Here is a 21,776-nt window from a genome sequence, read left to right as displayed (position 1 = left end):
GTTGCTTTCAATAAATATTTTAAAATTTGACTTAAATGTAAAAAAAAATTCCATATCTGGCTAATGTTCATCTTTTCTGGCCTGTTTGCTGATAACATAGTGGCACTGGCCAGTCAGAAGGCTAGTGGCTCAGTTTCTCAAACCTGTCTGCCAGCCAACTTCCAAATAAGACCTTTAACATATCAAGGGGGTATTCACTGGGACAGAGAAGCCACTTATGCTCCTGCAGCTGTAAGTGTTGTTTAAAAAGAGAGTGAAGACTCTGAATGAAGCAACGTGGCAGAACATGCACAGACGGCAGAGTGGGAGGCCAGTGCTTGAGTCAGAAATGGCTTTTAATTTTTAGCTTTTATAAAAACGATCACTTTCTCCATAAAGCTCTAAAATATCTATTGTATAAATCAAACCAACAAATCCATGTACCTAAATGCGTAGTTAGGTGCCTAAATACCTGGCCTGACTTTCACAGATGGTGAGCATCCACAGCTGCCAGTGAAGTTGAGGGCTGCAGGTATTCATCACTGCTGAAAATCGAAACATTTAGCTATGTGCCTAACTATGGCTTTAGATGCCTAACTTTAGGCCCCACACTTGCAAATGTTGACTAATACCTTTACTCTAGGAAGCTGTAAGAAAACTGTGATTGCATTAATTTACCTGAATGTAATGAGAAAATGAAATTGGGAAATCAGGTGGCCTGTTCTTAGGAACTCTCTCAGAAGAAAGGGAAATATTTTTTCCATCTGTTCCCTATGTCATCAAAGAGGGGAGTGTGTGGAAATGCCTTTAAGTTAAATCTTAGAAATAAAACAAAAAATATCCCCATTTGTACAGTTATTAAATAAAACATGATTTCCCAGTTTTCTCAAACAAACCCAAGTGCTTTCATGTGTTTAGCTTATTGCACTTTAATATGTCAAGATCAAAAGCTACTGCTGGAAATCTTGTTTCTCTCTCTCTGGTAGGTGTTGGCCTCATGGAGGTTGTCATGGAGCCTGATATGAGCTCTGGGGAAGAGGCAGCCGCAGCAGTCAGAGAGCTTCAGCTTATTCTTCAAACGCTTGGGAGCAGCCAGGCAATCATGGCAGGTAAAGGTGGGGGCAGGGCAATGTTCCCTCCAGTTAGTTGTAATTCTCTGCATTTGCAGGGGTAGTTTCACAGCTTCTGGTTATTTTGCTCTGTTGTTGCCTAACATTTAGCATTTTCTTAATGCTGCTTCCTTTTAAAATTTTCAGTGTCTGTATAAGGTCAGCTATGCTTCAAGTATCTTTATGGGCCCAGCTTCCTCTGCAGCACTTGGATTTTTATACTGCCTCATACATCAATTTTACATGATAGACCAGGGCAGGAAGAAGTAGCGCAGTGTTCTTGTTATTTTTCACGTATTGTCTTTCTCTGCTCATCTTGCATGTACTTAACTGTGGATGGGAAACATTGTAACAGTGATTAGTAGTTGAGAGTGAAGGCTCCCGACACAGCTGATTGTGTAAGTTAAATTTTGGGTGTAAAATGATCATAAAACAGATGTTCAGCAGTGAACCAGTGATTTAACATCACCTTCAGCCCCTGAGGTAAGCAAGTGCAACTCCCAGTGAGTTCAGTCAGAGTTGTGCCTGCTCAGCCCAAAGTGGATTGTGACTCTGGGAATGTTGGGGAATGGTTCAGGTTTAATTTAAAATAATGGGTAATTAGTAGTTCTTAGATATTAAGCTCTTTGGGGCAGGTATCTTCATATGTATTTATGCAGGGGGACATTGATCCTTACTTAGGCTTCTGGGCACTACTGTAATAAACAGAACCTTTATCTTGTACCCTCCTGCTAGCTGCTTTTTCTGAGGCAACTTCCACTTCCACTGCCTCACAAGCTGATTGTCTTCACTTACACTAGTTTTACACTATTGTAACTCCAGTGGATTTACACCAGTGTTAGAGGAGACTCGGGCATTCGGTGGAGGTCACTCATTTTGCATACCTTCTGAATGCCAAATCAGCACGTTACTCTGCTACTTATACAGACTTTATGATATACAGTAACTTACTATCATCTTTCATTGCTGAATTTGGCCCTGAGACTTCCATTGGCGTCACACCAACTTATCCCACGTATTCTTTAAAGAAAGACCTGCCATGCTGGCAATATTTTTTCCCCAATATTATTAGATTTTAAACAAAATCGTTTTATTCAGGTGTGCTTAGTGATGTATTTTTTACTATGCTTTTCTCTTACTAGTGTTGTTTGTGTTTAGGTGAGGGTTTGCTCCCTCACATTTTATCTTCCTTCTACTTGCAAGTGCTGGGAAGACACATGCTGAATTCATCATTCATCGCTTTGCAACAAACTGCTTGAAAGCATGACTTTACTGCAAGATGATCAAATAGGAGATGAAGCTGGGCTGTGAGGGAGACAGCCTTTTTTAAAATAAACAGGCCCCAATTCTCTTTTCACTTATGCCTGGTTAATCCCATTCTCTTCTGACTAACAACAGTGAGAGAGTCAAACCCAGATCTTTGATAGCAGCAAAGTGAAGACAGAAGAATACTATTGACATATATTTCTTTTGTTACAAGTGTTCTCTTCTCCTCACCCCTAATGAAAAGTCTCCTTTAAAATGAATATTGGGGTCCCTTCTGTACCTCTCTTCTTCATTTGCCTTCTCAAGGAGTCTCCATCAATACAGAGAAGATTTACAAGATGACATCCATTCAGCTTTTACAGAATGGGCAAGGTCCACTTTTGCAAATTTGCATCGGCTATCCTGAATGGGCTCTAAGACTTTTACACCTCTCTACAGATTTAATGCTGGGCTATTTACATTGTCTTCACTAGTGCTGTTGTATAAATATCAAATATTTGCTTCATTTTACAGCGTATTAATTTTAAGTTCAGATAAGGAGGAAGAGTAGAGAATGGGTTTCCTCTGATATAGCAAGAGTGATATGGGCTTATCATGTGAGAGATGTATGCCTATGTTTTTCTTTTCTTTATGCCTAATTTGACTATCTCAACAAATTCTCTGCATAGATGGATGTTTTGGAGGAATCTGGTAAAACAGAATTACCAGTGAGATTGTCAGACAGGCTCTCCTGGGAATTCTAGTCCACCCCTTGCCTTAGTGCACGTTTGCCCTCTGTGTAACTTTCTGTTTGCCTGTATATGTTATGTTTTTGTCAGTAAGGAAGGATTCAGAATCTCATGTGTTGAAGAAGAAGATTACAGTTGGTTGAGGGAGGAAAAAAACAAGTTTCTGACATTTTGCCCTTCAGCTTTAAATTCCCAAGGATGCTTCAATAAATCTACCCAGCATGACTGCTAAAGTCTTGTGCTCCATGGTAGAGCAGCATACAGCCATCAAGTAGTCATTTCAGGGGGTGTTTTCACACACTTTTGTCAGGGCAGAAAAATAAAAACTGGAATCTTGCAGCCTGCCTTTTTGTTTTTGTTTTTTGTTGTTGTTGTTAATTGCTGGTCTTTTAGTTGATTTACCTTAGTTCTGTCCTCCCTTTACAGGACATAACCTCTCTCCTAGAGTATGGTTTTAAGGACTATGTTTTTAAGGAGTATGGTTTTAAGCCCATGCACTTGCACTGTACAGGTGTCTTTGAGAAGAATCATGTCATTCCATTCCAAAAGGTAGTATTCTCAGAAAATTCAGTGATTGAAGATGGAGATTTAAAATAGAACCATAAATAGGAAGCTGTTATAAGGCAGCTGATCTCTTCCTGACCTCAGATCTTTTACAGTATAAACATCCTGTACATAACATGCTGCTTATTAACATATGCCAAGGTCATCTACTCTGATGATGTTTCCTTTTACAGAGGGTCAACTGAGAGTGGATGCCAATGTATCTGTTCATCACCCCGGAGAAGCTTACGGAGTAAGGACCGAAGTGAAGAATATCAATAGTGCACGATTCCTGGCAAGAGCAATAGGTAAGTGTTATTTGCTCCTTTATTGAACTACAGTAGATACTTTTCATCTAGGTGACAGAACCAAGTATCACAAAATGTAATAGGTTTCAGTACAGGATACCGTAGGTATGTCAGCCACATTGGCTGGCAGTTTTATTGTGAAGTGACCCTCTGTCTTCAAGGAGAGTAAAGTGAATGATTCAGTATTTAGCATGTTCTGCTTTGATAGATGTTAGCAATACAGCAGCTCTGTGTCCTCAGATGAAGTTGATTGCTTTCCCAGGGCACGGTGTCTGGTGTGTGTGACGCGCAAAGGGCTTGCAGCTGCGGTATGGGTATGGGCAGGAAAGGAGAAACAACAGATCTCCCAAGAAAAAATGCAGGGAGATTGGATGGAGAGCTTCCACTCAACCCCTGATGTGATGATGGGAAAACTGCTTTGGCTGTACAGTTTAGCTGAAGTCTGGAGTGTCTGGAACTGGCTGTGGTGTGTGTATGTGGGGGGGACCAACCCCCGAGCCCTCCCTCCCGCAGGAACCAAATGTGTACACAAGAGTGCCAGAGAGAGGTCAGTTTTGCCAGTAATTGCATCCCTAATAGATTGCTTTTGGTTTCAGTAAGGTTCAAATAATCTTTCCATTTACTGCCTGGCAGTGAAACATGCAGTAATGGGCGGTATAAAAATGCAGTGGGTGCAGTGTAACTCAGCTGAAATTTTTTTTGTCAGACTATGAAATCCAGAGGCAAATCAAGGAACTTGAAAATGGACAAACCGTTATGAATGAAACCAGAGCCTTTGATTACAAACTTGGGTGAGTTAATATTTTAGAGAGGTATTTGAAATAGCATCTTTGGAGTTCTAATGCTTCCTAGTGAGATGGTCACTGGTGTTAAAATGTCCTCTCTCCATTTCTGTTTGTTTGAATTACCATTCAGGAGTGTGGTCCCATCACAGGCATTAATTGTATTACAATAATGCCTAAAGACCTCAACTGATGCCCGTTGTGCTAGGCACAGTCCCTTCTTTGAAAAGCTTTCAATTTAAATAGACAAGACAGGTTAAGCGTGGGAGGGGGAACAGGTACAGAACAGTGAAGTCACACAACAGTTCAGTGGCAGAGCTGGGAATAGAACCCTGACTGCCGGGCCCATATCCTATACACTAGACCATTCCATCTCTTCCCCATGTACTGCTCTCTTGCAAGCTATTGAAATTATTTAACAATTGCAGGATCCAGGTAAACTTATTTTAAGCCAGACAAAACTTCCACTAGAGTGTAGTGGGACTTTAGCCTGTGAAAGGCTGTAAGATTGGGCCCTATATGTTTCTGGTGCTATAGCATCAGGACCACCTGATGTATTTTCTTTACTCTCCCCTTTTTGTGGTGTGATAAATGAAGGGGGTGGGGGTAACTCCCTTTTATGGACACCCAGCCGGCCAGCCAGCAGCTATAAAATCCCTCTTAGTAGCTGTTCTTTAATTCCTCTACCTGTAAAGGGTTAAAAAGTCTCACTGCTATGCATAGGTAAAAGGAAGTGAGTGGGCAGCTGTCCAAAAGAGCCAATGGGAAGGCTCAATCTTTTTAAAATTGAAAAAAGACTCCTCTTTTGTCTGTCTTTTGCTGTTCTCCCGGGGAGAGGCGAACAGGGCAGCAGCCATGCTGTAAGATGCTTGGGCCAGGTATGAAAAATCATCAATATCCTACCTAGGAACGACTAATTTAAAACCGAAGACATGTAAGTAGATCAGGAAATGTCTAGGAAGAGAAGATTAGGTTTATTCCTTTTATTTCGTAATGGCTGTGGATTCCTCTGTGCTAACCCCAGGTGCTTTTGTTTTGCTTATAACCTTTAAGCTGGACCTCAAGAAAGCTATTCTTGGTGCTTAATCCTTGTAGTTGCTCTTTTAAAATCTAGCAATACCCTGAGTTTCCAGATGTAGTTTTTCTTTTTTTATTAATAAAATTTACTTTTTTACAGAACGGAATTGGATTTTTGTGTCTTAACAGGTTTGTGCACGTTGTTTAATTAGCTGGTGGCAACAGCTGATTTCCTTTTTTTTTATTTCTTAGCTCTTCCCTGGAGGGGGGCGTGAAAGGGCTTGAGGGTACCCCACAGGAAGGAATTCTCAAGTGTGCCTTCCTGGGCTCTCAAAGGGGTTCTGCACTTGGGTGGTGGCAGCATCTACCAATCCAAGGTCAGAAAAAAGCTCTAACCTTGGGTGTTTAATACAAGCCTGGAGTGGCAAGTATTAATTTTTAGAATCCTTGCGGGCCTCCACCTTCTGCACTCAAAGTGCCAGAGTGGGGAATTAGCCTTAACATGTGGTTTTGTTTCTTTGCCATGTAGCACTAAAGTTAAATATTTGTAATATTGGGAGAAAATGATAAACTCTACATTGGGTTGTGTAGGGGGTAGAATTGGACTGCATACTGAGACACACATTTGCCTTGAACAGGCTTAATGAAGCTTTCTTGAGCTCCATGGTGTGAAGTTATTTGCCACAAAACTAGTTATGCAGAGGTACCAGTATGACTGGAGAAAGAGTAAGACCCATTATATTTAATATTTTACCCATGTTGTCTTATTTTAGGTGTACGATACCAATGAGAGATAAAGAAGGAAAACAGGATTACCGGTAATGACGATCATTTTATTTCTAAAGTTAACTTTTATTCAAGAACTAAAAGCCTAGTTCACCTCTTGAATGCCCTCAACCTCCGTTGACTTCAGTGAGAGTCGAGGACACTGGATTCCTCTCAAAATCAGGTCCTTTTCACAGCAATTCAGATTTTGGGCTCCATCCTATCTATCCCTGCTGAAATCATTGGGGATGTTACTACATATTTGAGTTGGATTGTTGGTGGGCTCAGTTTATATGTTACAGGGTGATTGTGTAGTGGCATAATAACCATTTGGTGTAGTTTTAGGCATGTTTTGAGCTCAGTGAAGTCACTTCTTCTTTTTAAGCATTTACTGAGGAAAATTACAAATGTTCAGATTATGGGGTCTCATATAGCATGATGGCTTATCTCTTCTCCCATGAAAGGCAATGGATGTGTTGCTATTGACTTCAGTGAGAGAGCAGAATTAGACCAAGGCAGAGCACTTTTAAAAATTCCGCCCTATATTTACAAGTTTACAGATGAGCATTTGTGGAAATACAGCAGTAAGTATTATTTGGACAGAATGGATTTTCAGTTTTTGGCAGCTAGTGTGCTTGGGCAGCTGGGGGCTAATACAATAGCCTGGTTAGCCTTTGTTTCTGAGTGCACGGGTGTTAGCTTAAAAAAAAAAAAGTCTGTTTCATGAATTAATTCTCTAATATGTTAGTGTCAGGCCAGATCCTTATTTAACATGGCTAATATGTATAACAACTATAAGAAAATATTCAGGCAAATGTGGGTAGGAAGAGAGTCCAAGCTATTTCAGCTAAAGACGGACAAAACTTATATCAAGTTTTAAATTTCATTGTTTGTGTATTTTGTGAACTTATTTGTGTGCACTAAACACCGAATCGAAATCCAACACATTAAACATGATTTCTTTTTAAGTTCAATAGGCTCAAAGGGTGTGTCTCAAAGGTGAAAGCAATTTTTTTTATGTTTTGAGATTTATCAGTCCATCATTTGTTCATGTCAGTATAAAGTTGCTGTTTGACTCTCAGTGCTATTCTGATGGCTTGAATTCTGATGGCTTTGAGATCCTTTGTTCTTTGATGTTGTCACTCAGTTTTATTTACTATGACATCCTGCTGAGCATGGTAATTTTGCTTTTAACACAGCATGTGGTTTTATCAGCACTCCTCAGGTTAATATGAGAGAGGTTGCAACCTGCACAGAGAACTCCTGGCAGCTGGCTGTCAATATGCTTCTCTCCTGTCCAACCCATACTGCTTTGCTGGTCAGAATCACAATTCATGCACACCAACAAGAGCAATGGACTGCATCGACACGTAATATTTTGGGTGTCAAATTTTTTAAATTACCCTTTTTCTATTGCTGGTTGTTTGTTTGGCAAACAGTGACCGATAATCAGAGTGAAAATAGTGGCTGTGGACTGATTTTTTTCCCTATTTGACAGTAATATACTGAGCTGTGAAGTTTCAGTATCTTGGTCAGTTAAATCCAGTAATATCATTTCCAGAGGAACATTAAATTTTGCGCACAAATTTTACAGCCTGTTGTTGAGATGCTAAGGATTGTCTTGACTAAAAAATAACCCCAAATTCGTCTCTCTTCATTCTCCCCAGGTTCATGCCAGAGCCAAACCTCCCTCCATTGATTCTGTACGATAGTAAATCGTTGCCTGCTAATATGAACCATCAGCAAGTGGTGAATATTGATTGGATTCGGGAGAGGCTTCCTGATCTCCCCAGTGTGAAGAGAGTGAAGCTTGTTGAACAGTATGGGATTCTGCCTGAACATAGTTTCACCTTATTGGTAGGTCTATTGATCGAGTGCTAAAATAAACCAAGAAACTTCAACGTTTCAGTGTTTAGAGAAAACGCACTGTAAAATGTCATATTAACCAGCTGTCAGCTGCCATGGATTTTTAAATTTGGAAATGTGTCTAACAGCTCTCTTAAATTGTACCTCCGTGCCAAATCCTTCAACCAGGCTCAGAAATAACATGTGCAGTTTGTTTCTATGAGAAGTGATTCCTGAGCAAATAGGGAGCTAACAAATTGCTAGTGAATGATGATCTCATCTCTCTCAAAGTGGACTCATAAACAATGCTGCAAGTGTACAACTTTTTGCTGACAAACTAAGTCTTGTCCATAAGTGCATGATCTTCACAGCAGGTATTGTTTTGTCTTTGTGTCTGGAACAGGGCCAAGTGCATTGTCCATGCTTAACAAAATAATAAATGACCATTGTTTTTGTAAAAAATGTACAATACCGAACATGGTGAAAACTTTGCCCCAAAAATGCAGTTGATAAGGAGGTGAGGGGGTTGTGTTTAAAATCTGGAAACCTCTGGAAGCCATCTAAAGACCATCCAGTCTCTTGAAAACAAATTACAGCATCCTTGTGCTCTTTCAATCCTTTTTGAATTGATCCAGCAGTGATGACTTTGTGTGTCAGTATTTAAATCAAATTTTACAGAAATCTCTTGAGAAGAAAGTGACTAGGAAGGTTCTTGCCTTACTGATGTTGCATCTTACTAGTGAGTCACAAGTTTTCCTCAGTCATAAGTCATGTAGAAGTCCTGTGGCTGTGAAGGTAGCAGTTGAGAGATGTTGATTAATGATGTTAAAGTGCTTTGCAGCCAGTGTTTCTCTCCACACATGTATAAGTAACTTCACCTCAGGAAAAATTCTCATTTATGAAAACAAATATGCTTTGATCGAAGGCAGTAAATGGACCCTCCTCCATTTCACCTCAGTAATCCTTTTTTAGCTAATCCTTTCTCCTCTTTTCTATTACATAGTCTCATCAGTGATGATGCAAGAGTCTTCTCCTCTGCAGCTCCAGCCATATGTAACTGCTAGCTCTTTGTCAACTCTCCTTCACTTTGCAGATCTCACTTGAAAACATATTTTTCCTTCCTTTTGCCTCTTAATTTCTCTCCTTTTGCAATTTGTTCTTTATAACTTAATTCTGAAGAAGATTTTGGATTGCTACTTGTGAGAAAGATGTACAAATACAGATGAATTGAAAGTAGATTTTCTTCAATAAATGAAGGGCGGGGAGGTCTCGTCTGCATTCTGGGTCTTTCTCCTTTTAGTGTAGATTAGGATGGCAGCATGTTTATTCTCTGTACAAATTCACTTATTTGACTCACTGGGTGAATAGTTAACCTTAATTCACCTGAAAATTATGTTTCCATTGCTGTTTTAAGCCTAACTCAGAACTACCGTAGATGGCTGATAAGGCCAGATGCACAAATCTAAGAAACAGTCTTTCAAGTTACAGTACCCAAGAGTGTTCATTAAATAAATGGCAGTGGTAGAGGGATGCCTTCAAAATGCAGAATCTGTACTCTACCCCAACTTGTTAGTGTGAACATTATGCACAAAAATTCTGTTAAAATGTCAGACTTCAAAATGAACATTAATTTCTTAGCTCACCATTGTATGAAGGTATTGCAGTAACTACTTGTGTGTGCTCCAGTGTGGAAGATTGTAGCTCCTGCAGGACCTAAGTACAACAGGATGAACTGAAATGGAAGGACATCCTTCACTTTGAATCTCCTTATTTCTGTGGTTTCTTAAACATGTATTGCCAAATTTTCAGCAGATTTTTATAATTGCAATAATTAACTGGGAGTATTTGTAGGAGCACATTTTACGCAGACAGAATCCCACATTTACACATGCATGTAGGCAGTTGGTCATGCCATCTGAGCAGCTAAGTGTTCAGTTACTCAACTTGTGCATGCAAGTTCAATCTCTCCAAACCAATAGGCCTGCAAATATTGCACCTGGAATTAATTGCACCTGCTGAGGCTTTGGCCACGGGTGGTGGTTAACATTTTGGCTTTCTTCCTGGTGGGTTTTTGTTTGTTTGGGTTTTGTTTGTTTTGCTTATTTATTGACGTGAGACTTTGGAGTTAATGTGCTGCCATAAAATAATAAAAAAAGCATATTGACATCCAGAGGTCAGAGTCACTGAGGTATAGAAGTTATAGACGGAAAAGACCTATATGATCATTCATTCTCTTCCTCTACCAGCTCCCTCTAGTATCTATGCACACTCTAATATAGGTTACTGACATGTCTAAAGTACCCTATCATTCTAAAATACGGGTGTGTTAAGTAAGTGCTGAGTACTGCTGTCAGTATATGACCAGTTAAACGGCTTCTATGAGGTAGGTAAAGATCCAAAATATCCTTTGATATGTTATCCAGTAACTGGCAGTAAGGAGATATTTGCTTTAAAGTGTAAATGTTTGTTACGGATACCTTCTCTGCCAGTATTCTCCATTATTTGAATTACACCTTGTTTTTTAGCCTGATACTTATGCAGCATTTTATATTCGTTGTATATGCTACAGTAACGTTAAAAATGTGTTTAATCTTCTCTTGTATCTGGGAATTTTTATCTCAATATATGCTAATCTTTTTAAGCTGATAGAAATGCAGAAGTACTTACTAAATGCAGTTAAGAAAACTGGAAGTTGTGGTGAAAACTAACTGTCTTATATTGAATAGCGAGGGATGAGAGCTAGGATTTTGGAGAAAATTGTTCTCAGTGTCGGTATCCAGTGTATAAGAGCTCAATAGCAAAACTGCCTGCCTGAGATGTTCCATAGGCTGACAAACATCTTCTCAGATAAATATTCCTAATAGAGTCACAGGATGATTTTGGTATTCCATGTTAGTGAATTTGGCTCGAGGAAAGTTGATCAGAATGCACAACTGGTCCAAACTAACTTCCAACAGTAGGGTAGTAAGGATGGTTGGAAATCAAAGGCTGATCAAGTATTTTCTATCATATAACAAATTGCAGGAACAATAAGGAAAATATTCCATTCATGTCACACTGATTCAATTTGGTTCAAGTTTTATTTTAATAAAGCACACGCTTTGTTTCACTCATCATAGACTGGTACTGGTAAAGACGATACTAGGCAGATTTTCAAAAAAAAAAGCACAACGGAGTGGTTGCAAATATGTGCATTTCCATTTGAATATCTAGTAAGTGTGGGTCCGGCAATTTGGTTGAATGTATCCTGTATGAGCATTTTTTGGGCATACCTGCTCCACCCATGTTAAAAATGTGGTTGTAAAGGCCCACAGTATTTGCTAAGAAGGGGCATTAATACCTACTCACTCTTTCCTGACTGAACTTCCAAGGTAATATTGTCTGTTTAGTAATCTTGTCATTTTAAGACTTAATATTCTACGCCTGTATTTGGAATAATGAGTCCTGAGGGCAATTAGAAAAATTACAGTATTTAGTAAGGGATCAATTAAATTAATAATTTTACTTTTAACTTGTATACAAAGTCCAGTAGCACAACTGAATTTGGGTTCTTCCCTTGATAAGTAAGAATGCCCACAATATCCACAGTCTTTTGGAGGTCTTTTGAGTTACGCACTACAGTTACTGAGCGATCATTCTCCAAGTGACAAACATCACAGCATCCATCAGATCCTGCCGTATCTCGTTTACTAAAAACAATCTCAGATTTCTTGTACACTTTAAAATTGAATCTGTGTCCCCCAATGCAATAAATTTCCAACACTGAGGGCCTTCATCAGAGTTGACTTGAAAAAACTAGAACAATAAAAATTCTGCTTCTTCTGGTCTGACCCATCCAAATCACCCAAGGATAGAAACAAGTCCATCTTATTCCAGCAATCTGAAATGTGTCTGCAAGTTGGAGCATTAAATATTTCTAGGTGGCTTCAGAAAACCATTCCTTGGTAAACATAGCATGTTCTTTGACAGCTCATTTCATGAGAGGATAGGAAGACTAGAACGGAACAAGAGAACTCTCAACACCTGCCTTGGGTGAAGCAGCTTCTCCCTGTACACTAATTTCAGGGAAGGATTAATGAAAGATAGAAACTACATTAAATATACAATCTTATCAACCTGGCAGATGGGCTGACAGCTATACTTATGTATTCTTTTCATAGAGCATCTCCTAGTGTAGATTACACTATTGCCTTACTGGAGTTACTAGAGGTTGCCAAGATCTTGCAATGAGTGCACAGATCAGGTTTATCTGGGAATGAGAGAGGACCAGGACTCTCTGAATACACATATGTAGGGTGACCAGACAGCAAGTGTGAAAAATCGGGACAGAGGGTGAGGAGTAATAGGAGCCTATATAAGAAAAAGACCCAAAAATGGGGACTGTCCCTATAAAATCGGGACATCTGGTCACCCTACACATATGTGATGTACCTAAAATATTATTTTTTGTACCTTTCTGTCATTGACCCATTTAATTCTTTTTCTTAACAGAATGAAGACGGATTAATGGAATTCTTTCAAAATGTAGTGAGACAGACCCAGATGAATCCAAAGAAAGTGATTGGCTGGATTCTAAATGATATGCTTTGTTATTTAAAACAACACAACCTTACAGTCAAAGAAAGGTGAAGCTTTCTGATTATATTGAGTTGATCAAACAGAAACATCCGTTTTCCCATGGCCAGACAAACAATTGTGAATAGTATCCTCTAACACCAGCACTGTATCCTAGTTTAGTGCAATGTAACTCCATGGTGGGTGGACAACAGAGTTCCCAATAGCCACCACTTCTTTTGGAAGCCTAGGCCTGTATGGTTCTTGGTGAACCAAGTCTATTCCATACCCTCCAGAGACGGGAAATCTTTTAATCGCTACTGCTTGTAATCCATGGGTTTCCATTGTTATCTTATTAAAATGGCTAAACCTACTCAGCTGACCAAAAATACAATTACATTTTTAAAATTGTATTGACATAGTGTACCACTAGGAGACAAGGTAACTAGTTTGCTTTCAGTAATAACATTTAATCTTTGTTTAAATGACTGTATGTCACTTATACAAATGACCAGGCACCATGTAGAGATGTAAAGATTACGCTGTGTGTGGTGGTTTTTTTGTTTGGGTTTTTTGAGAACTCTCACCCCACCTTAATTTTTTTTAATTTAGTCCAGTCAGTTCTCTCCTCCTGGCTGACCTTCTAAACCTTCTAGAGAGAGGCGCAATTTCTTCTTCAGCAGCCAAACAAGTGAGTTTGTTTTGGACCTACTGTGCCTTTGAAACTGCCACTACTAACTTCATTTTCCTAGTAAATCTCCATCTGGAATCCATATGACTTCCATGGTGTCAGTATATTCATTTTATATTTAAAGCATGAAATATGTCAAACTTCTACTGGAGGTGGGATGTATATAAAATTCAGGGTTAAATAGTAGAGTGAGGCCTGAAACAAATCCCTAACAAAGCCAAACATGCCTGAATTTTGGGAAATTTGGATTTGACGCCACTGACCAGTAATCCCTATAATCAAATCCCAAATTCTGAACACTGCTGCGCTTTGGGAAGGTTAGAATTGACATCCATGTTTTAGTGGCGTGGTCCAGTCTCTTGTGGTGATGCTCGGGGAACTTGCTGCTTCATAGTTCTTAATAATTTGAATAGGAGCTGCAGCTATAAGAAGTCACACATCCCACTGAATGGCAAAGGGCAAAACACAGCTGGGTTTATTGATAAAGATAAATTTGTGTCAAGTGCCTCGTGAGACTGAAGGAGGATGACTTGCCCTTTTGATAAGCCAATGACACTCTTTGCTGCATCTTAGCTAGGCATTCAAGATAGAGCCAACTATTTCCCCCCTCTTTTTTTTTCAAATACTGGCTTATTTAGGCCAATCTCCCAAAATGAAGATGGGATCTAAGAAACTGTGCTAACAATCCATTTGACATCAGGGAATATGTTAATGACCACTATTATAAATAATCCTAATAATTAATTTGTATTGAGGTAGTGCCTCTGGATGCCAATCATGGATGTGAGCCCACTGTGCTAGGCACCGAGCAAACATATAACAAAGAGACAGTCCTGGCCCCAAGATGCTTACAACTTAAGTACAAGACAAAAAACATGGGGAGCACAAGGTAACAATGTGACAATGCCACTTAGAATGGTAGGCAGTGGTCACAGCACACCCAGCTGCCTAACCATTATCAGGTCTTTTTTAGGTTTCATGGGGGAAGTGAGGTGAAAGGAGGGATTTTAGGACACTAGTGAAGTGACTCTGCAGTTGTTTACAGCAAGTCTTTCTCATGCATATTCAGAAGTGTGGGAGAAAGGATTAAGGTGCCTATTTGAAAAATTTAACAAATGGCTACTGAATGCTGACACTCTTGGCAGAGCAGAGGAAGGTGTTTGTGTCACATTTGACAACAGTGAGCATTTTTGTGAGGTTACTGGAAATCTGCAAAAAAAATTGCCTCGGCTTCTTCTGATCTTTCTGGAAAAGCTACTGGATATTATTTTAGACATACACTCCAAAATTCTAACATGTTGAGTACATTTTTGAATCATTTTATAAAATTTATTTTTTCACCATTTTATGTTTGTTAAAAAAAATTAAGATCTTTCATTCCCCTTCAAGATCTTCATTTGAGGTTTTCAATGTAATTTCCTGTAAATTTTCTTTCAACTCCAGTGAAATCCTGTAGTGAAGAAAAAATATATCTGTATATATATTGTGATAAAGTTCCTCCTCTGCCTTGGTGGGTCCTGTGCTTATTGGCGGATTTGCTCACCTCAGAGGTTCACGGCAGCCCTCAGTTTGGCCACTTCCGTGGCTCAAATCTGCCATTCATTTAGTTAGCTTCATCACTGGCCAGCATGGGGAAAAGAAAGAAGAACAATTCCCTCAGTCTCTGCTGATCCACCTAGTGGATCGGGGAATAGGCCAGAGACCTTCCCCTCTGGTGGAACCCACAGTCCAAGTCAACTCCTCCGGTATCAAGTAGGGAGTTGGGGGAATGGGGGGAACCCGGGCCCACCCTCTACTCCGGGTTCCAGCCCAGGGCCCTGTGCATTGCAGCTGTCTACAGTGGCTCCTGTAACAGCTGTGCGACAGCTACAACTCCCTGGGCTACTTCCCCATGGCCTCCTCCCAACACCTTCTTTATTCTCACCACAGGACCTTCCTCCTCTGGTAATGCTTGTACTTCTCAGTCTTCCAGTAGTATGCCTTCTCACTTTCAGCATCTTGCTCCCAGCTCCTCGCACGCACGCCACAAACTGAAGTGAGCTCCTTTTTAAACCCAAGTGCCCTGATTAGCCTGCCTGTCTTAATGGATTCTGCAGCTTCTTGATTGGTTGCAGGTGTTCTAATCAGCCTGTCTGCCTTAATTGTTTCCAGAAAGTTCCTGATTGTTCTGGTACCTTCCCTGTTACCTTACCCAGGGAAAAGGGACCTACTTAACCTGGGGCTAATATATCTGCCTTCTATTACTCTCCTGTAGCCATCTGGCCTGACCCTGTCACAATATATTTGATCATACTTTAAAAAATAAACAGTAAAACTGTGTGGGGCACTGTGACTTTTGTTTGAATGCAGAGCACCTATCACGTTGTAGGTCCTATGATAATATAATAACTATTTGTCTCTTTAAACCTTGCAAGTTTATATCTGTAGAATATTAAACAAACGCCACTGGATAAATACACTAGCTAATGTTTTTTATTCTAAAATAGTCAACAGTGAAATTAAGACACTTAACTCACATAATGAGGTTCCAGGGTTAATGTTCTCAGATCAACAAGGGCAGGTGTTTGCATATTCCTTCCACCTATTGTTTCACTGTAGCTACAGATTTGGAATGAAATTAATGTGTATTCACTTCTGCATGTTTGTCTTTGCATCAAAAAATTGTTATAAAGAGGACAAGCGTTCTAAGTCTGGGTGCTTAAAGTTAAATTAAACTGGCCTCGTTTTTGGTGGAGCTGAGACGTCTCAGTTCATAATTAAGCCAGTCAAAATTGTGGTTGCTCATGGTAGCTGGAAATGGTCTTAAAATAATAAAAGCTTGTAATAGGCAGAAAACACTGAGAATACTTAGTGCATGTGGGTATACAAAAATTCTGTGTACGTGGTTTTTGAGAGCACCCATCAGCCTGGTGCCTGAAACTTTGAATAGGACCTTCAGAGTTTATTTGTAGTTGTTTCCTTGTTGTGGTGTTTAAGTCAGAAAGTTAACGTTTTAATGAAGCTTTTTGCATTTTAATTTATTTATACAAAGGCAGTTTTGACAGGTTATAAAATGAGGAATTTCAGAGAGATTGCATCTCCTGCTTAATTACTAGCTCCTTGTATGCATTGTGCTCTATGATCTGAATTCGGACCCAGAGTAATAACTGTACTGTTTGCCAGTCACTGAGTGATGCTATCAAACCTTGCCACATTTAGAAAAGTATTTTGGTTGCCTAGATGTCAGAAGAATAACAAATGTTTATAACAGTTTTCTGCAGTAGGCAGAGATATTGGATCTCTCTCTCTCTCACACACTCACACTCTGCAGCATTTGAGGTGGGTGGGAGGAATTAACTGCAGTAGTGAAGACAGATCCAACAAGAAAAGATGGAAGGGTTTGATGGGATGAGCAAATAGTCAGGCATATGCATATGCTTGTACTGCAGGAAGTGCCAACAGTTTAAATTTTTAAAAGGTCTGTGCTCATTCTCTGTTGTACAAGGCAATAGAACTCGCATATCAAAGAAGAGACACTGCTGTACAGTGCTGTGTTATGTAATTATAGCACACAAACCAAACTGATCTTCAAAAATAGTATGTACGCTAATCAGGGCTACCATTGCAGGCACATGGATTGTACGAAATTGATTGCACAATGGTTTAGCTTATCTGCACAACAATACTTTGTGACCGAACCATTTGGCACTTCTACATACAGCAGATACCAGGGAGGTAAGCACAGTGTATGAACCTAAGTTGAACAGGACCCTTTTGCAGTCATGGTTGTACCAGCGCAGCCTGGGGAATCTGGAGCACCTGATCCAAAGGGCGCAGCACTTGTTAGTAGCATAGGCTTTTGGATAATTTGCAAACGCAAAGACATTGCATTTTGGGAGGAGGAATGGACCAGAATGGTGAAGCTGCAGCATTTGTACCCATACATGGAACAAGCGGTTGCAGACTTATTTCAACTGAAAACCTTTTCCTAGGTGTCACAACCAGCTTGCACAGTCAACAGTTCTAAAATGCTTAGAATGACACTTGTGTGGATGCAAGACGTGCAAGCTGTTACTAAATCATTCTGACCGATGGTTTGGTACTAGGCATATGTAGCTAGAGCTGGCAGGATCTGGCAATAGTCTGAACCAAACCTCGGCTAGAGTCTATAGTTGCCACTATTGGGATTTCAGGAACGAAGGTAAGACTGAGAATTGCATTTTGGCATTGGAGACTTTATCATTAAGTCTTGTTCTTTTTCAGCCAGTTTATAGCCTGGTTTGACCAGTGAGTGTGGATGAATTAAAATGATTTTACACTGTTTTTAGACTAGACTCTTATCTAGGCTAGAACAACATGTAGAAAAAGAAAAAAATGTAGTGGGATGAGGCCAGAGTTTTGGCCTGTCAAATTTGTCTAGCTTTTTCTATAAACTCTAATATCAATCTAATAGGAAACCATGTTTGAATAGTATTGGTCTCTCAGCTGTGTATGTTTATAACAATGTAGATTCGGGTGGATGAGGGGGAAGGGGCTCTTAAACCCTTGCAACTGATTCTGTCTGGCCGAGAAAAGACTACAAGAGCCCAAGAAAAAGTAAATGGAGTAGAACTGCACTTCTGCATTGAAGTGTTTTGATTATGCCTTCATGAATAAAATGCTTTCTGTTTAACCTCTGAATACTACTATAATATATTACACCAAGGTTCCCCTTATAATGGACTAACCAATATAATTAGCTTCTCCCTCCTTGACTTTCAGAAATAGCCCAAGGAGGATTTGTGTTCACGTACTCCATAGAGGGAGCCAATATTGTACTCAAGCAATAGGATACTTTTTAAAGCTACAAAACCCAAACCGACATAGTTTGCTGTGTATATTTACAAGAGTAAATCCAGTCTCTCCCTGGTCCCCCTAAGATTGTGCATAATGGGCAAAATCTCTCTGCGCCAAGATATGCTTAACATAGGAGATGAGATGGCTGTCAGGGGAACCAGTTATTACTCCCTGATTCTCAAACTTCCCTAGCCCTGACCTAAGGTAGACCACTCAACAGGCTTTTCTTGGTAATTCTGCTTGGAGTAGAGGGTTTTGTTAGTAGTTTTGTGTGTGTGTGTGTGTTTGTATTGTGTGTATTGCTTCAGTGCCCTCCTCCTTCCCTGAGAAAGGACCACGGTTTAAGAATTGCAGGTATGGTACATGCTAAACCTAAAATCAGTTTCTGCCCTTTTCTTAGAAAGATGTGGGTTCTTCACTGGTTAGTTTCTATTTTGAGCAAGATCTCTGGGGAGTTTTTCTCTGAGCTAGCTTGTGCAAATTGCAAGTTGCACTTCCATGAGGTGTGACATGGAGTCACAATGCCTCAGGGGAGCTCAGGGAGAATTACCTTCCAGAAAGCTTCCCATCTGCTCCCTTGGGGAAGACTGAGCACCTGCTGATAGTGGGGAGGAAGCAACTGTGGGTGTCCCTTAAGTGAGCTCTCAGAATAGTTGGTGAAGTGGACAAGCCCAGTGTCTGGCCATGGGTCAGCTGAATTTTTTTCCTAGTATATTCCAGGTGACTCTGTAGCGGTGCTAGGGAATGAACTGGAAGGAGAGGCATCTTGAGTTTTAGATAGGAACAGATTAAACTGTGTTTTACAGATTTAACACTTATGGTGGTTGTAACTCTGATTGGATATCCGTAATTTTAATCATTTGATCTGTCTTTTCTGCTCTTCTCCCTTTCACAAGGAAAGCACAAGACCTGCAGTGTGGCTTCACAGGACAACTTTGCTGTTGTTCTCTCCAGGCCTGTGGCAAAACAAAAACAATACAATTCTATTGGGGGGAGAAGGAGGGGTTGGGGCATCGGAGGCAAATTTGAGTCGCACCTGGCTTGGAGTATGTAGCATCAATGCAGGGTTCTTAAAGTACCTGCCACAACTGTCACATCATTTCATGCTGAATGGCTTTCATATTGGAGAAAAATCAATGAGAGGATTAAAATGTCATTCTATTTATTTTGTTTTTCATAAACCACCTTGCTGCACTGCTCATTATTGAAAATGGCTTTAAATTAGGGCTCCTCGCCCCAGCCTCCTCTTGATCCCGCAGCAAATTTATAGTGCTGCATTTTTGACTTGGAATTCATTTCCATCCTGGCACACCGGGATGGCCCGAACATACAATTATGTCTTCAGGGCAGGAGCAAGCAGAAGCAGCTGTTTTAATAAGGGCTTTCTCTCTCACATCCCCCATCACTGAAATAAGAACAGAAAATGACTGCCCAAGGAAATTGCTTTTTTATAAATGCTCTCTTCTGCAAGTTTATTCCATGGTGATAGCCCTGGTACAAAGTAGGGAAACACATTCACATGAGCTAGTAATTATTGCAGAAGCTTAGGTTCACCCAGCTATTCCTGGAGGTGAGATATGGATGGGATGGGGCTGCCACATGGATTCTGATTTGCAATATTCATTTTCTATTTTCTATTAAGCATCCTCACTCACTCCCTCCTGTGGTGATCATGGTCTGTAAATGAAATGAGTTACCTGGAATCTGAATAGGCACAATAGTTGTCTAATTGTCAATTCTCTGAGGTGGCATTCTCTGCTGACCATGCATGTTGTAATTTCTTTTAGCAACACTTGTATGAACAACAAGGGATTATTGCACCATCTTCTTGTATGGCAATCCTACAGTAGGGGCACAAAGAGCATCACTGTTGCAAAGCTATGTGACATGCATATTGTGCTTCAGAATAAAGGGAGGGGATGTGGTGATGCTCTGGATTATTGCATTTGACTTTAAACTGTGTTCAGATCATAAATTAAACGGAGTTGCTTGATCTCATCCTGGTGCTCTTGGGGTGGGCACTAGCAAGTGAAGATTGAGATGTGTCCACAGAGCTGCCTGGGAAAGTTTGTCTATCACATAAATGTTAATCCTTTGCTTTTTTCCTGCTAAATTCACTCATACATTACTGGAGTGGGAAGTGTGTATGCAACAGACACTGACTCCCCTCCTCTACCTTTTTTGATGCTGCAGGTGTTTGAGGAATTGTGGAAGGGGGAGGGGAAGACCCCTCTTCAGATTGTTAAAGAAAAGAAACTTGAACTAATCCAGGATCAGCAAGAGTTTGAACAGATCTGTCAGGCAGTGATGGAAGGACATCAGGAAGAGGTGATTCGAACTGGGTGGGAACTGATTACAGAGGCTTGGACATGGTGGTGGTCTGTGATGCTAACGGGTTTAAATTGCCATCTTTTCTCTGGCTCTGCATTTGTTTGTACATCTTCAAAGAGAAATGAAGGATTTATTAGTCTGGCTTGTCCAAGAAGCCAAGTCATTCTGACTATGCATAAAAGTGATAGTGCAAGAAAACTAGCACAAAAAAAGTCCTATCCCTTTCAACTGAATGTGTGCAGAGAGCACTTTTGTTACCCTGGCCTGGCAGTTTTGATCAGTATAATTCCCTGATTTTTTTTCTTGTCATCTTAGGAGATATCTAAGGTCAAAGAGATGAAATTAATATAACAGTGTGAAAACTCAGGGTATCTATCAAGAAGTCATTATTTATTCTATATGAATAATATTAGCTTCAAAGGAGATAGCATCAATGTTGGTAAGCCAAAAAGTTGGCGTTTATTGGGTCTCTTTGCAAAGACCATGTCTCTTCTCCCAAGGAATGTATACTGACTGGCTAACCCTCGTGAGCAACCTTACACTAACACACAGTGTGTATTGCATTTCAAGATTCTAGAGATTTTCAGTTAGAAAAAGTAAACTTGTAATTTATGAAAGGGGGGCAAAATGGAAGGGTAACCTTGACCACGTCCAACATTAGCTTTATAAAAAAGGTGCTTTTGTATTCTCGTGAGTGCAAAATGTAAAAGCAGGAATGAATGGCTTATTTTAAGTATAAACATTGTCTAGCTACATTTGCAGTTGGAAAAAAAAGCTAACATCTTTTGAGAACAATACCACCCACGCCAAAGTCTCACTGGGGGACACTAACAGCTTTCGATAAAGAAAATGAACTTGCAGTAGATCTGCATGACCTCCCTTATATTGACTCATTTGCAGTGGCTGATAAAAGTGCTTCTGTATTTTCATACTAGTACTGAATCACAAGAGCAGAGAGCTAGAACTGTTCAACAGCACAAAAGCTGAGGGTCCATAACCAGATTCCTGTTTCAATAATAAAAATGATTTTGTACGAATTTAAT

At 40.0% G+C, this 21,776-nt stretch overlaps 1 protein-coding gene across 4 annotated transcripts in view; it reads left to right on the top strand.

The window, feature by feature from the left end:
• The window catches only part of GATB (glutamyl-tRNA amidotransferase subunit B), an 86,191-nt gene that overhangs the window by 43,189 nt on the left and 21,226 nt on the right, over positions 1 to 21,776 (top strand). For all 4 annotated transcript variants that reach the window (XR_012158598.2, XR_012158594.2, XR_012158597.2 and 1 more), the window contains exons 5-12: positions 966 to 1,088; positions 3,820 to 3,933; positions 4,640 to 4,724; positions 6,506 to 6,550; positions 8,165 to 8,354; positions 12,834 to 12,967; positions 13,509 to 13,587; positions 20,596 to 20,730. Coding sequence is in view for 1 of the 4 variants with exons in the window: in XM_073341349.2 (XP_073197450.2) it covers positions 966 to 1,088; positions 3,820 to 3,933; positions 4,640 to 4,724; positions 6,506 to 6,550; positions 8,165 to 8,354; positions 12,834 to 12,967; positions 13,509 to 13,587; positions 20,596 to 20,730 (905 nt within the window). In the remaining 3 variants the exon portion in view is untranslated. The remainder of the gene's footprint in view (positions 1 to 965; positions 1,089 to 3,819; positions 3,934 to 4,639; positions 4,725 to 6,505; positions 6,551 to 8,164; positions 8,355 to 12,833; positions 12,968 to 13,508; positions 13,588 to 20,595; positions 20,731 to 21,776) is intronic.

The sequence above is a fragment of the Lepidochelys kempii genome, chromosome 4 (assembly GCF_965140285.1).
Source record: "Lepidochelys kempii isolate rLepKem1 chromosome 4, rLepKem1.hap1, whole genome shotgun sequence".
Lineage (NCBI taxonomy): Eukaryota > Metazoa > Chordata > Testudines > Cheloniidae > Lepidochelys > Lepidochelys kempii.
The sequence above is the reverse complement of the archived record's forward strand: the minus strand, read 5'-3'. Positions and strand labels throughout refer to the sequence as shown.